Source organism: Ambystoma mexicanum, chromosome 3p (genome assembly GCF_040938575.1).
Source record: "Ambystoma mexicanum isolate Mex_15411 chromosome 3p, UKY_AmexF1_1, whole genome shotgun sequence".
Taxonomy (NCBI): domain Eukaryota; kingdom Metazoa; phylum Chordata; class Amphibia; order Caudata; family Ambystomatidae; genus Ambystoma; species Ambystoma mexicanum.
The window spans coordinates 784,604,738-784,620,797 of NC_090925.1; the positions used below are offsets into that span (position 1 = coordinate 784,604,738).

General features: G+C 48.5%; 1 protein-coding gene across 2 annotated transcripts in view; it reads left to right on the forward strand.

The window, feature by feature from the left end:
* The window catches only part of LOC138580873 (uncharacterized), a 570,368-nt gene that overhangs the window by 80,944 nt on the left and 473,364 nt on the right, over positions 1-16,060 (forward strand). For both annotated transcript variants that reach the window (XM_069651760.1, XM_069651761.1), the window contains exon 2: positions 912-2,967. In XM_069651760.1, the coding sequence (XP_069507861.1) occupies positions 912-2,967 (2,056 nt within the window). The remainder of the gene's footprint in view (positions 1-911; positions 2,968-16,060) is intronic.

Here is a 16,060-nt window from a genome sequence, read left to right on the forward strand (position 1 = left end):
TCTCCTCTATTTCAAGGATACCCAACTTTGCATGCCAATATATCTACCACAGCCTCCTTTCTTGCTGATGCTCCCCACCCCTCTGCCAAGAATCTCTGCGTGCAATAAGCTGCCAGTATAAGGCTGCTGTCTATCATCACCAGGCTTCAGCTACTATGCATATGAAAGACATGCCCTCACCTTACCGTCGGGATTAGGAGATGCTTGATTAAAACTGGTCACGAAGAAACTGAATCAGAGCAGCAGCCTCCGACTTGGGCTTCTGCCGTAATCCTTCTCTCCCTTCCACAAAATCATCAGGTTTGCTGTCTGAACTCTCTTCACCCGCTTTTGGCACACACTAACTTCCCCGGTAATCGCCAGGACGCTGGCCATCAGCAAAATCAAGGTCTCACTTCAAACGCCTCACCCTTGTCTTTAAGACAGGTCGTAGACAGAACCTCACCGCATAGCCCCCCAGAAATGTAGCTCTCAAGACCTCAAGGCAGATGCGGTGATCCAGCAACCGTCATACCACCCCTTAGCCGCCCTTCTGTGCCTTCTCCAGATTTAGGTATTTCATTTGACTAGCACCCCTTGAGGCAAATCCCACCCATTGACATGGGGGCTAATTCCTCCCTACCGGCGTTTAAATCCACCCTAAAGGACCATTGGCACGCTGGCTCACTTCTCACACAACCCATTAATCTCAGCAATTGTACAATAATGTGAATATAGATATACAATGCCTAACCATTCTGTCACACTTATCGTCATCCCTCTTACACCAAACTCTTCCCCTCCATCCACGTCTATAGAAACATTCTGTTGTCAGTGCTTGATTTGATCAATAAATATAAATGATTACAAGATATGTGTGCATCTTTGCTCTTGCATCCCCTGACTCTTGCATGTCCTCTTTTGATTGGCAGGTGCAACGCTTTCTGTTAACTTCCATGTGGACTTGAATATGGCCGGGATCCAGGGCAACATTAAGCTTGACTCCATTCTGCAGACTGCCCTCATCAACCTGACCAGCATTTGTGAGAATGTCACCATCACACTACGTGAGTTTCCGGTCATGTATGGGAACTTTCTAGAGCCATGCGAACCGTTGCAGACCGGAAACCAGCTCTACCAGTTTACGTTCAATAAACCTCTTCAATCAAACGCCACCTTCAAAGTTAGTGGGCTTTTCCTGGCCAACCGTGGCCTGGCGGGTTTGTCACTCGTGGTAAAAACGTGCAGCCGTCAAGCCTGTGGTAACGTAAGGAAACCAGGGAGCACCATTCGGACATGGCAGGCCAAATTCTACTCTTTCATTGTTGGAGAGGCATATTTTCGACAAGAGGGTGACGAGGCTTCCTTGACCGTTATGACAGACTTTGTGGTAGCACGCGCAGGAGAAAGCGTGCCGCTTAATGTGTCCCTGTACCTTTCACCAACATGCAACTCATCTGAAAGGAAAATGAATGTCTCTCTTGGCACTTATAAAGTTGGCATCCAACCACAAGCAATGAAATTGGGGATTTGGGTGGCCAATGCCACAGTTACGCCGTTTGCCCTTCTGGGTTACAAAGACCAGTGGCTTTGTGCAGAGGTGAAACCCGTAGGGGCTAAAAGCGTGAATGCACTCATCAACATGAATGGGGTACGGGGAGGTTTTAATTTCACACAGGTGTCCCCTTTTGACCCAACAGAGATTTTGGTGAGTTTTGAGAACGTCACCGGCCTGGAAAAGTATTTCCATGTCCACAAGTTTCCAGTTCCCCAAAGAAAGGACCCTCAAGAAAATCTGTGTGATCGAAGCAGCACGGGGGACCACTGGAACCCCTTTAATGCAAATGTCACTGCTGCTTCTTACCCCAAGGCCCCCGGGGCAACGCATGACCTGTACGAAGTGGGGGATCTGAGTGGAAGGCACGGGCCATTAGATGGGATGAATGCATTTGCATCAATGATCACAGACTGGAACCTGCCCCTTTTTGGCAGGAATAGCATTGTTGGTCGCTCCATTGTCATCCATAAAGCAGACAATTCCAGGTTCTCCTGCGGTACCATTGGATACGAAGGGGACATGATCACGGCTGTTGCGGTGTTCCGGAAGACTGTGGTTGGAAGGATTATTTTCAGGCAGCTGAAAAGCAATCAGTACTCAGACATGTCTATCTACTTGGACCTCTCCTACAGCAATGCTTCAGCTCTTCCGACAGCTAACCACAAATGGCATGTCCATGAGTTCCCAATTAGTACAGAAACCGACACTGATAGTGAGGCCTGCAGTAGCACCAAAGGGGGTTTTATTCCTGCTGGAATGGAAGCTGGTGTGAATAACAGTGAACGTTGTCAGCCTCTGAACCCTTTCCTGTGTGAGGTGAGTGATTGCTCTGGCAGGCACAAAGCCTTGAACCTCTCCAACCTTGTACGGTCAGCCGATTCCAAGGCTTTCTTCACTGACACCATATTACCTCTCTCCGGACCTGGTTCAATTCTCGGAAAGTCTCTAATGATTCATGGAGCCGCTCAGACATGGACTCGGGTTGCCTGCGCTAACATTACCTTTCTGCGGCCATCTCTGGGCAAGACCGGACAGTGGTTTGGCTCCAAGCAAGTTGAAGGCGCATTCAGTGTCTCACAAAATCTGGACGTGGATCCTACAGGAATATCGGTCTCTTTCACAAATTTAGGAAGCCTATGCGGCGGTTATCACGTACATAAGCTGCCGATCATGCCAAATTCTTCAGATCCCTGCTCGGATCCTTTAATCAGAGGCCATTTTAACCCATTCCTGGTCAATGTGACATTATCTCCTGCTCCCGGCACTGGCACGGTGGATAAATATGAGGTTGGGGACATAAGTGGAAAGTATGGCACTTTGGCCAATAAGGACACATTTTCTCAGCAGCGTTTAGACTCCAATCTTCCCCTCAGCGAATCTTACAGCATACTCGGACGTTCTCTCGTCATTCACTATAGCAACGGATCGAGGTAAGTCATGGTGGATTCCTAATCCATGAAAAGTAACATTAAACATGAAGAAAACATATTTTTCTCGTGAGGCACATTACACAAAAAAGTGCACCATGAGTCTGCCAATAGCCAGACAATAAAGATAATTTGTACACATTTAGTGGGTGTTTCTGCACTGACGGTAGTCCGATTTCACTGGAGTATGTGGACCGGATCATTCTGCTTTGTGTCATGGGGGCAATTCTTCATATTCTGGGCAAGAGGTGCATTGTGAACCAGGTACTCTGAGCAGTTTTGGACTGGGGCATGACATTGGTTCGGGCGCCAATGAAAAACTGTCCCACAGTCGCAAATGGCAATTCGTTACTTTTGTGACAGACTTTTCTATTGGTGCCCAAGTCTCATTTGTTTATTAAAATGTGTTGCAATTGTTGAATTTTGAAGAGTATTTGTCCCGTAACACTTGCCAAAAAACTGGCCCACTTCAACCAAAGAAACTGGGCTGTACTAAAATATTGGGCCTGTACTTCAGACATTGCTCTATTGCCCTAAAGACCAGTTCGAGCCTGTCTCTGAGAAATGCCATCACCTGCAATGTATTGTTTTTTAGTTTTGGCTTTAAAGTGACGCTCAAGCACCACTTTTAAGCCAAAACGATTGCATTGATGTACAGCTAGGGGTATATAGCATATGAGGAGGGACACAATGCGTGTAGGTGGTGTTTGGGTATTTACCCGCCCACTGGCTAAGCATGGCCTTGCTAAACCCTGTGGCCATCCCCACCCACTTCCTGCCCTTCCACGCCCAAAACGCACCCTGCTGGGATCTGTTTGAGCTAGCCTAAGCAGGCATTAGCATCAAACTTTGAGCTTGAAGTGACTGCCAGTGATTCTTCAAAGCAGTTTTCTGTGATTTAACAGTTTAATCGGATTTGTAAATGTGTTATTAGTGTAATGAAAATGTCTTAACCAGGTCTGCCTTTAGTCACTTGATTTTTACAGTTCAGTTATTAATGCTGGTACCAGATGGGAAGTTCTTTTGGCACACTTCTCATCTTCCAGATGCATCATTAATGTATATAAGAATGGCACTATCATGGCCAAGGGCTCTCAGCCCAACCTCCTCCTTCTTGACAGGTGTCTTCCCTCTTTCATTAACTTCCTCCCTCCTCCTATCACTCCCCTTTCTGCCACCCACCCAGGCCTCTTTGTCCCCACCGACTGATGTACCACGTCCCTGTAACCTGCCTCAGATGACATTTTAAAGGTGGCAACTTGCTTCACCTCGCTACCCTCAACTCTTGCTCTGCTGTCAAACACTCCCCAGACATCTGTCACCTCCTTGAAGACTTTTACCATGATGCCCTCACTCTCACTGAGACGTGATTCAATGTCACTGCTTTTGACACTCTCCTTCCTGAGTGTTACATGAGCCTCTCCAAACCCAGGTCTAATCGGTCTGGAGGCAGAGTGGCTCTTGTCTTCCCTGAACGGGTCACTGCATCTGTGATACCCACTCAATCCTACTCCTCCTTTGAATGTCTTGTCTGTAAGCTATGCGCCTGCCTTTCCCTCTCGCTCACTCTCACCACCATTTTCAGGACCTCCCTCTTCCTCTCGGAGTGGGCTGACCTCGCCTCTTCTCTTCTGACCTCTAACTCAAAGCTTCTCTTCCTTGGAGACTTCACTATGCACCTAGACTCTCCTGATGCAGCCACTCTACCCTTCTGCAACCTCTGCGACTCTCTTTCCCTCACCGTTCTTCCCTCTGGTCCTATCCACTCAGCCGGACACACCCTGGATGAGCTCATCACTGCTGATATCTCCCTCTCCAAGGCTCTCACTACCCCTCTTTCCTGGTCAAACCTTGCTCTTCTCTCCTCCCATCTTGTGCTCCCTGGCTCCCCGCCTAAGCCTCTGCCTTCATTGCCAGTCTCTTTTTCCATCATTCGAACGATGAAGCGAGTGTCAGTAGCTGCTTTTGCCGCCTCCTTCATTCCTCCCCCACTCCTGCTTACGACTCCCACACCGACTCTTCCCTTGCTAACCTTCACTTTTCCATCTCCAACGATCTTGATATCCTTGCCCCTGCCATGAGTATCTGCATGAAGCCTGCCTCCAAGTGCAATAGTTGGTATGATTCCGACCTAGCCTCGCTTAAACGAAAGTGCAAAGTCACTGAACAAAAAAGGTTGGCTTCTAGCACATCCTCTGACAGACTGGCCTGTCGCCTGCTTCAAAAGCAATACAGATTCTCCATTCGCTCCAAGAAATGGGCCCACATCCAAGCCCGCAACTCTGGAGCCACAAACAACACGGCTGAACTTTTCAAAATCTGCAAGGAACTTGCCAATCCTACTTCTGTCTCTACCTCTCCTCTTCCTTCCCAGGCCCTCAGCATGGCCTTGTCCACCCACTTCACTACCAAAACACAGGGTATCCTGTCCTCTCTCTCTCTCTTCTCCACCCCACAGTGCCCCCTGTACCCAAGCCTCCCTTGGCCCTTCTCTCTCCTTCCTCCATGCTCTCGCCCTTCACACCCATAGCGCCGGACAGTCTGCTCCATGAAAGTCTCATCCAAACAGGTTCTTCCCTGCTCTTCTATAACTATCAAGGACTTTACTTTACAAATTTATAACACAGTCCTCAGAACCCGGAGGCGTATGGGCGTGACAACGACTAACAATCAAACATAGAAACATCTCAGCTTATGGGAAACTGGGGGGCATGGTTATCATAGAGGCAGCTAGCAGGTTAGGACAGCATTGCCTCCCTCGCTCCCTCCTTGGCTGAGTTCTGTAACCATTCCTTTGCCACTGGCTTCTTTGCATCACCCCTGAAGCACTCCCTTGTGCACCCCCTCCTAAAAAAAGTCATCTGCAGACCCTTCCTCCCCAGCTAACTACCACCCTATCTCCACTTCCCCTTTATTGGGCAGACTCTTGGAGAAGCTGGTCATCACCCATCTAATCCATCACACTGAATAGTGGGTTGTCTTCACTGCCACCAGTCGGGCTCCAGAGCAGCCAGAGGCACTGAAACCGCCCTCCTGAACACCAGTGATGACCTGCTCTCAAACCTTGATTCCAACTCTCCCTCTGTTCTCATCCTCCTCAATCTATCCTCTGCCTTCGATACCGTCAATCATTCCACCCTTATAAATCGGCTTTGTGAATCCCTAAGCATCAGTGTCCGGGAACTGGATAGGTTGATGCAGCTCTTCTGTCGCAACTGCTAGGCTAGCAGTCGCGGCAGAAGAGCTGGGTTTATACGGGATTTAACCCGGTTATTACTACCTCAACAGACCGCATTACACAGACATGGTTGACACTCAATACAGCCCTGGTTTGACAAAGGCACTGTTTAGTTGCCAAAACATGTGTTACCCTAGAGGACAATCTGTCAGAAATATTCTTGAATTGTGTGTGCTAATAAAACCTCAATTCTGGAACTATCGAACTCAAAGTGTGGCGCATTTATATGCAGCAGGGTCTTTCAACTTATTTGTTCCATAGAGGTGGGATCTTGGACCTCTATCTCTCCAGCTAGTGCGGCAAAGGCATTGCTATCTAATATTGTGGATAAAGGTCACGGAGTGTTACAAGTTGGCTCAAACCAACCCCCCTTTTTTCTGATCTATTCAACATTTACCTTGCCCCTCTCACCCACCTGATCGCCACCTTCTCTCCTCATTTTCAATGCCATGCTGACTACACTCAGCTCTCCTTTAAGCTTCCCTCCTCTTCCTCCTCTCCTTCTTCTCTCATTCCTGACTGTCTGACTGCTATTCAGGCATGGTGTGCTTCTAACAATCTCTGCCATAATGCCAGTAAGACTGAGATCCTTCTCGTTGGGACTCCTGCCCTCCCCTTCCCACCTTCCCTCTCAGCGCCCTCCTTGGGCCACCTCCCCTCACCTGGGTGTCATTGTTGACTCCACTCTCTTCTTCTCACCTCACATCACAGACCTTGTCAAGAAATCTCACTTTCAGCTTCACCTCCTCAGAGGCATTCTCCCTTTCCTCACCTTCCCCCAGAAACTCAATGTCTCCAGAGCTCTGCTTCTCTCTAGGCTTAACTACTGCAACAGCCTCTTCCTTAATCTGCCTCTTTCCTCCGTCTGCCCTCTTCAACTAATCCAGAATAGGACTGCAAGACTTATTCTTGGCCTCAAGCCCAGGGACTGTATCTCTTCAGCCCTAAAATCTCTCCACTAGTTCCCTGTGGCCGCAAGGACCAAATTCAAGACCCTCTGTATCATCCACAAGGCTTTCTGGGGCCTTGAACCACACTACATCCAACTCCCTCTCCCTTAATCCCTCCTTGCTAGCATTCTTCAGTCTTCTAGATCAAACTCTCTGCAAGTCAGATGCTTCTCTAAGCAGAGAGTTGGGGGGGGGGGTAGATCTCTTTCTTTGGCAGGAGCCTCACTCTCGAATGACCTTCTTTCCCCTCTCTGTCTTGAGCCGGATCTCCTTAAATTCCAGAAGCATCTCAAGACCTTCCTTTTCTCTTCCTCCTTCCTCCTCAACCTCCCCTGCTAGTTCTACCTGCCTCTATGTCTGGTGGCCTGTATCCCTCATGAGCCCTGAATAAAGGGTCCCTGAAAGGGCCCTTGTGACCCCTATACGCAAGACAGCTCGAAGACTGAGAAATGAGAGATACCAGTCACTGTATGGCCAGCCCCCAGGAGGGCCAGTAAATTCTACATATGTGAGCTGATATTCTCTTGGACAACCATACAAACCCCAATGCAGCTGACGTCTTCGCAGACGCAGGTGCCTCAACACAGGATCAGGTTGTCTAATGATGAATATCCAGCTGTACTAACATCATTAGAGACACCACGACATAGTAATGTTAGCAATGAAGCAAACTGGCATCCCTGCACGAAGTTACACAGACACACATGTGCACACACGAAGAACATGCATACACAGTTCTATAGATAGAGGACAGATACATGCACATACTGTTGAAAGTCTTATTTTCTTTCATTAGCCAAATGCAGAAACACAGAAATGCAAGGGAGGAACAGTCAAAGAAAACAAGCTTGCAGCCGCTTATTGCAACTAACCATATGGAACTTCAGAGACAAATAAGGAACCTGGAAGAACCGAATACTACTAACCTCAAGAGAAAGCAATACAATCATATATATATATATATATATATATATATATATATATATATATATATATATATATATATATATATATATATATATTCAGTGAAAAAACTTTGTTAAAGGGATGTTATGGTTAAGTTGCGCTACTACAAACCTATGAAATTCAGTGAAAAAACAGGGACGTTATGGTTCCAAGTAAAACCGAAAAACCCTTGAAATTCGCCAGTTATGGTAAGCTAAGCAACCATAACTCGCGCCACCACCGTGTACTGCTAAAACTAACACCCACGACATCAAAGATGACATCACAAATGTCATTGATGACATCACATGTGTATGTACCTTTCATGAAATATGTGTACAAGGGATTCTTATTATAATGTTGCGAAAAAAGTGTCAAGGATCATTGCAATAAATATCATACCCTAATTAGTGCATTGAACGATGCATTGATATAAATAGCATTCTTTTATAGGGTTCTATCTAGTATACTAAGCTACTCATGCAGAAACATAGCATTGTGTGCAGCGTACAAGATGAAGGTATAATATTCATAATGTTAATATGTTGAATAATGAAATGAGAATTGTTTTCTTAATAGATTTTTGTGTACTGTGAAATATGTAATAAGTAGCTAATAAAACCCATGGATTACATAATTGCATTACTATAGACAAAACACAAAGAGACAAGAACACATACCAATATGGGTATATACAGGGAAAGTGAAGTTAGCAAAAAAGCACAAGTAGTAGCAGAAACAATTCATAACCTAACTGATTATTTTCATGCAAATAAATGATTGCTCTGTTTCAAAGCTGCTATTTACCCTATGTATATGTATCACTTGATGTGATTGGACCCTAGGGAAAGTAGTGTTAGTACAATGTATACAAATATGACCATAAACAGGGAAAGTACAGCCATAAAAAAACAACAGAACTATCAGAAAGTGCTGATAAGTCTATTGATTATCTTTATGCGTCTTCCCCTATGTATATGTTTCATATGATGTGACTGGACTCTAAGGGAATTACTGTAAGAACCTACTTGAAGGATACGTCTACAAATAAAATAACATTTTTAGTTTCTGACTGTTACTGAAGAAAACCATGTGGCCTAGATATGTCAGCAAAAGAAAAAAGAGTGAGCCAGACATGTGATGTCATCAGTGATGTCATCAATGACATTTGTGATGTCATCTTTGATGTCGTGGGTGTTACTCTTAGCAGTGCACGGTGGTGGCGCGAGTTATGGTTGCTTAGCTTCCCATAATTGGCAAATTTCAAGGGTTTTTCAGTTTTACTTGGAACCATAACGTCCCTTTAACAAAGTTTTTTCATTGAATTTCGTAGGTTTTTAGTAGCGCAACTTAACCATAACGTCCCTTTAACAAAGTTTTTTCACTGAATTTCATAGGTTTTTAGTAGCGCAACTTAACCATAACGTCCCTTTAACAAAGTTTTTTCACTGAATTTCATAGGTTTTTAGTAGCGCAACTTAACCATAACGTCCCTTTAAAAAAAAAATGTCATTGAATTTCATAGGTTTTTATTAGTGCAACTTAACCATAACATCCCTAACGTCCCTTTAACAAAGTTTTGTCATTGAATTTCATAGGTTTTTATTAGTGCAACTTAACCATAACGTCCCTGTAACACATTTTTTTTAACTGAATTTCATAGGCTTTTATTAGTGCAACGTCTCCATGACATCCTTTTCAATAGATGAAGACCACTAGCATCTTAGGTCATCAAAGTAGGAACCCTGGGTGGTAAAAAAAGATTTTTCTTCCCAAACCAAGATGGCCACCATGGAAAGGGAAGGCGGGTGTATAAAGAGAACACAACAGGGCATCAGCGGGGGGTGGGGGGGAAAAGGAGGGAGACACGGGGCATCAGCGGGGGGTGGGGGGAACAGTAGGGAGACACGGGGCATGAGCGGGGGGTGGGGGGAACAGGGCACACACGGGGCATGAGCAGGGGGTGGGGGGAACAGGGGAGACAAGGGGCCATGAGCGGGGGGTGGGGAGGAAAAGGAGGGAGGCACAGGGCATGAGCAAGGGGTGGGGGGGAGCAAGAGAGAGACACGGGCCATGAGCGGGGGGTGGGGGGAACAGTAGGGAGACACAGGGCATGAGCGGGGGTGGAGGGGAACAGGGGAGACACGTGGGCATGAGCGGGGGGTGTGGGAACAGGGGAGACACATGGGCATGAGCGGGGGTGGGGGAGAACAGGGGAGACACGTGGGCATGAGCGGGGGTTGCAGGGGAAAAGGAGGGAGACATGGGGCATGAGCGGGGGGTGCGGGGAACAGGGGAGACACGTGGGCATGAGCAGGGGTGGGGGGAACAGGGCACACAGGGGGCATAAGCAGGGGGTGGGGGAACAGGGGAGACAAGGGGCATGAGCGGAGGGGTGGGGGGGAAAGGAGGGAGGCACAGGGCATGAGCAGGGGGTCGGGGGAACAAGAGAGAGACACGGGCCATGAGCGGGGGGTGGGGGGAACAGTAGGGAGACACGTGGGCATGAGCGGGGGTGGGGGGAACAGGGGAGACAAGTGGGAATGAGCGGGGGGTGGGGGGAACAGGGGAGACACGTGGGCATGAGCAGGGGGTGGGGGGAACAGGGGAGACATTTGGGCATGAGCGGGGGTTGGAGGGGAAAAGGAGGGAGACACGTGACATGAGCGGGGTGTGGGGGGGAACAGGGGATACAGGTGGGCATGAGCAGGAGGTGGGGGGGAACAGAGGTATACACGGGGCATGAGCGGGGGGTGGGGGGAAAGGAAGGAAACACGGGGCATGAGCGGGGGTGGGGGGGAAAGGGGAGACATGGGGCATGAGCGGGGGGAAAAGGAGGGAGACATGGGGCATGAGCGGGTGGTGGGGGGAACAGGGAAAACACAGGGCACACACGGGGCATGAGCGTGGGGTGGGGGGAACAGGAGGGAGACACGGGGCATGAGCGGGGGGTGGGGGGAAAAAGGAGGGAGACACGGGGCTTGAGCGGGGGGGGTGGAACAGGGGAGACACGGGGCATGACCGGGGGGTGGGGGAACAGGGAAAACATGGGGCATGAGCAGGGGGTGGGGGGAATGGGAGGGAGACACGGGGCATGAGCGGGGGGTGGGGGGAACAGGGCACACACGGGGCATGAGCAGGGGTTGGGGGAACACGAGGGAGACACGGGGCATGAGCGGGGGTGGGGGGGAACATGGCACACATGGGGCATGAGCAGGGGGTGGGGGAACAGGGGAGACACGGGGCATGAGTGGGGGTTAACACGAGGAATAACCGGGGCATGAGTGGGGGGTGCGGGGTAACACAAGGGAGACACGAAGCATGAGCGGGGGGTGGCCGGGAACAGGGGAGACACGGGGCATTAGCGGCGGTTGGGGGAACAGGGGAGACAAGGGGCATGAGCAGGGGGTGGGGGAAAGGGAGAGAGACACAGGCCATGAGCGGGGGTGGGGGAACAGGAGAGAGACACGGAGCATCAGCGGGGGGTGGGGGGAATGGGAGTAACACACAGAGCTTACTGTGCAACGCTCCGATGAACCGATAAACAAAGATGGCAGGCGTCTCTCACAATAGACGCACTGCACGCTTCACGGCAGCCAATAGGAAAGCACGTCAGATGTCTGCGGATATCACGCATGCGCTTGCCCAATCCCCGTCCTGTCCGTGGAGCGAACAGGGAAGTGTGTCCGCGAAGCGGACACAGATATCACACATTTTTTTCACTTACATTTTTGTCATTTTTTTAAAAAGTACTGGACGGTATTACACCAAATAAAAAAAAGCACGCTTTTGGGACCAAGCCGCCGCTCCCGCTGCAAATTTGGTGTAAATCCGTCCAGCGGTTTGGGCTGTAGGCGTGAGCAAAATTTTTTCCCATTATGTTTATGGGAAAAAAAGAAGTTTTGGGACCCCCCCTATAACTTTGCCCCCCCTGGACCACACCTCACCAAACTTTGCAAAAAAAAATCAGAGTGGGACATATACTTTCCTTGCAAAGTTTGGTGAGGATTTGTCAAGGGGGAGCTAAGTTATAAGCCACCCAAAAAGGGCTCTTCATATGGAAACAGCAACTTAACCATAACTACACAGCCACAATCGTGGCTGTGTAATATATATATATATATATATATATATATATATATATATAGAGAGAGAGAGAGAGAGAGAGAGAGAGAGAGAGAGAGAGAGAGAGAGAGAGAGAGAGAGAGAGAGAGAGAGAGAGAGAGAGAGAGAGAGAGAGAGAGAGAGAGAGAGAGAGAGAGAGAGAGAGAGAGAGAGAAACTCAAAGCCACAGAGAGGCCTCAAAACAAGGAACAAAGACATGCAGACTCTGCAGCACAAAGTGAAGGGGCCGTGCTCACAGCCAAGGACAAAGGCAGGTGGAAACATTCCTGACTACAGGGGCAAGGAGCCACCTTCAAAAGAGCAGAATGACATCTTCACTAATTCCAGACCAAGAGCTCCGTTTTGTGGTCCTTACCCACATGATGTGGCCGAGCTGAACAATGGCCATTTACCCATAGTGGGAAGAGAAGCTGTTCCCAGCGAAGCAGACAAGAACTGATACATGTGTTGCCCAACAAACATTACAATTCGCAGGCACGCTCTCAGGCTAGGTAGATATTCCAGTGGCAACAATTGGGACACAAAGTCTTTCTCATCATCATGAGAAAGTACACAGAGCCCTGGGAACAGAGCGACGTCCCAAGCCTGAGGAAACCCGCTTCAGCCAATCAGGGAACAGAAAACCTTGGGTGGAGGGTAAGGGGCAAGGGCCAATGGTAGTCCTGCAACCTTGCAACAATGTACTAGATAGTGTTTGGGGTAGTCTCAGGCGAGATCCCCTGACATGGACGGACCAGTTAGCTAATACCTGTAGGTGCCTTCTATAGGCACTACCACTTCAGCCACCCAATAGAATGGGCTTTTAGGTTTTTGAGGAGAGGTCAACGGCTAGGACCCCATCTGGTAACAAAAGCCTGTAACAGGCCCAGGAGCTGCGATTGCTGGAGATATTTTGGGTTCCTGTATGATCCCTGTCTGTTTGGATAATAAAACACAGTTCTAACTTGCCCTTGGCTGTGTGCTCCATCATTATTGGGGGAGGGTTTGTTGGGTCTGGGCTCTGTGCTGAACGATGACTGTGTAGAACGAACCTCAGTCATACCATTTACAAATTGATAGCAGAGGATGGTTTGCTACGTTCGTTTGGCATGAAGCCGGCTTTCCCGTCACAACACCTGGAGCACTGTGAAATGACCCACGGAGCACAAGATTCACACTGAGGTGCACCCTGTACAGAGGCCATCAGGAGCCGCCTTGGAGGAAATCCTGCCCGTGATCCGTGAGAAACCCAGCAGAGCAGAATGGCAGAGTGGCAGCTTTGGGGAGAGCCGGTGGCGGAGCAGCATCAGCGGATCACAGAGTCTAAGTATTGACTCAGCTACATGACAATTGAGGGGGTGGTGAAAGGATGGAGGGTTTGGGGTGGTGATGAGCATCGTTCAGAATTCTTGAAGTATTATTGAGTATTGTGAAGTATAATTGAGAATGGAGCGGAGGTAGATGTCATTTGTTGGTAGTTAGGGAACATTCGATCTTGAGGTAAAAGGTTCTGGTGAACAACCTAGACTATTGACTTAAGGGTATGGATGACAGAAGTTATGTAAATAGTGTATTCCCTGTGGATTGGGCATTTTAGATCGGGTCATGGATGATTGTATCCCCGTGTATAGGGCTTAGCAACTGAAGTTAGCTTGAAGTGCAGAAGGTGTTCTTCTGGTTAAGTCTTGCTGAACCATTTTATCTACAAGGCGAAGCTGTAGGTACAGATTGAGCACATGAAATATTAGTATCCCCCGTTAGGAGGCAGAACGACAGCCATGGGTATATGTTGTTTGTATTTGCGAAAATAGCGGTGTAACTGGAAAATGGTATTGTGAGTTCTGTCAGTGGTCTGTTTCCTTCACTTATGCATCCTAGAGGTGACGTCACCAGTGAGGTTTCTATGTAGGACTTAAAGAGCACGAGCAGGTGCGACAGAGTTTTAATATTGCCAGGCAGTGCATGGAAGGTGCGTGTGCGAGAACAGTGTGTGTGATCAGGGAGACAGCAGGTTGTAAGGAGGAGTTATTGATTGAGAGACCGGGAGAGGCTCGCCAATATATGAATAGCACTGTAAATTGAACATTTGAAGAGAAAAGTATTTATTAAGTGAGTGTGGAAGTGTCGGAAGCCTGGACTCGGGGCTCAAGTGAGTATCCAGAATAATGTATCATGGAAGTAATGTGGAGGACACCCCCCTCCAGCATATGTGCCAGTCCCTTCCGCGATATAAGGACAACATTTGTAAATATAGCACGGAATGGACACGGAGCACAGAAGGTAAACTGCCTAAGCCATGGCCCAAGGGTGGAAGCTTCTCCAAATATGTGCAGCAACCATTACAAATACACATACAAGAGGTTTAAAAGGGGAAAATGTTGAGCAACCTTATGGCAATATTCGAGCTCTGGAAAGTGTTCGAGGACGACAGAGGGGATGTGAAGTGGCATCAATGGATGCTGAGCCAACAAAAGACCTCGGGCGAGAAGTCGTTGGCCCCCACTTCCTCTCTTCCACCTGAGCATGAGAACGGAGGGGTAGCAGCAGGGGTAAAGGGAGTAAACCAAATACGGGACTTGAGAGCAGCGGCAGAATACACAAACACAATATTTGCACCTCCAGCATACAGTAAGGAGGAGGGGTAGTAAGGGGTTGGACAAGCAGGAGGGGGAACAAGCGCCGAAGGTGGAAAAGAGGGATGCAGCGAGGCCCAGCTAAGGGTAAAGGACAGGGACCCGTGAGCAGAGGGAAGAAGGGAGGGTATGGAGAAAATAGTATGGAACGAATGATTGCGAGGACAAATGTTACTGAAATTAGACAGGAAGACAGCGGGAGAAACAGGAGGGGCGACTAAGGAAGTAATGAGTGATAAGGAGACTTGTGAGGCACGAGAATGGGCAGAGATAATGTAAGAAGTGGAGAGACAAGAAAAACAGGAAAGGGATGAACTCAAGAGAGTGCGAAGAGAGAAGCGAAAAGCAGAAGAATTAGAGTGGGAGCAGTGAGAGATGAGAAGAAAGAGAGCGCTCGAGGTGCTAGCAAGGAAAGGGAAGACGAACAAAGGGAAAGGCAAGTACAGATAAAAAGGGAAAAGATAGATTTGGAAATAGAGCGGCTCGAAAGAGAGTGACAGCTTTAGGAGGAAGAATGTGCAGTGAGAGAAGGAAGGATTCAGCTGGGTTTAGCACGTTTTGAGGATAATATGGAGAGGCAAGTAGCTTGAGAATGGAACAAGAGGTGTGACAGGACAGTCACGCTACCAAGCAAAAGCAATACCGGGTCCTCCGTGAGGGGGAATTGCATGGCATGGTTAACATGGAGAAAGGGCAGCAGGGAGGCACCACATTGAGAAGGTTAAGCTTCCAAGGCTATATTGACAGTGATGGTGGAAACGTTGAGTCAGACGATTACTGCAGAAGAAGCGAGGACGAACGACTAGGACGGCCTGCCCAAGGAAGTTTAGGGAAGGAGACGGACCGAGACACAGTAGGGGGACCAAGCAAGGACAGGAGTGGATTGTGGGGTGACAAAGATGAAAGTGTACATCGTTCTAAGTCTATATCACACAGCATTCACAGCGCTACCCCGTACACACAAAGACCAAGGGACCTTCCTGCGCGCAGGAGGGGAGAATTAGCAAGGGCGTTCACCGCCACCGAAGACACCGGGAGACTGGAGGGGGAGATCGGCTGACACAGTTCCCCTTACTGGCGAAGGGAGGGGGTGACCTCAGTACATACCATGCCAACATATAGACAAAGATAACTTGAGGTGTAAGCTTCTCTTGTTGACTGCCGGGGCAGAGAAATGGATATACGAAATGGAAAGAATAACAACAGGACAGATATTAGCTGTAGGG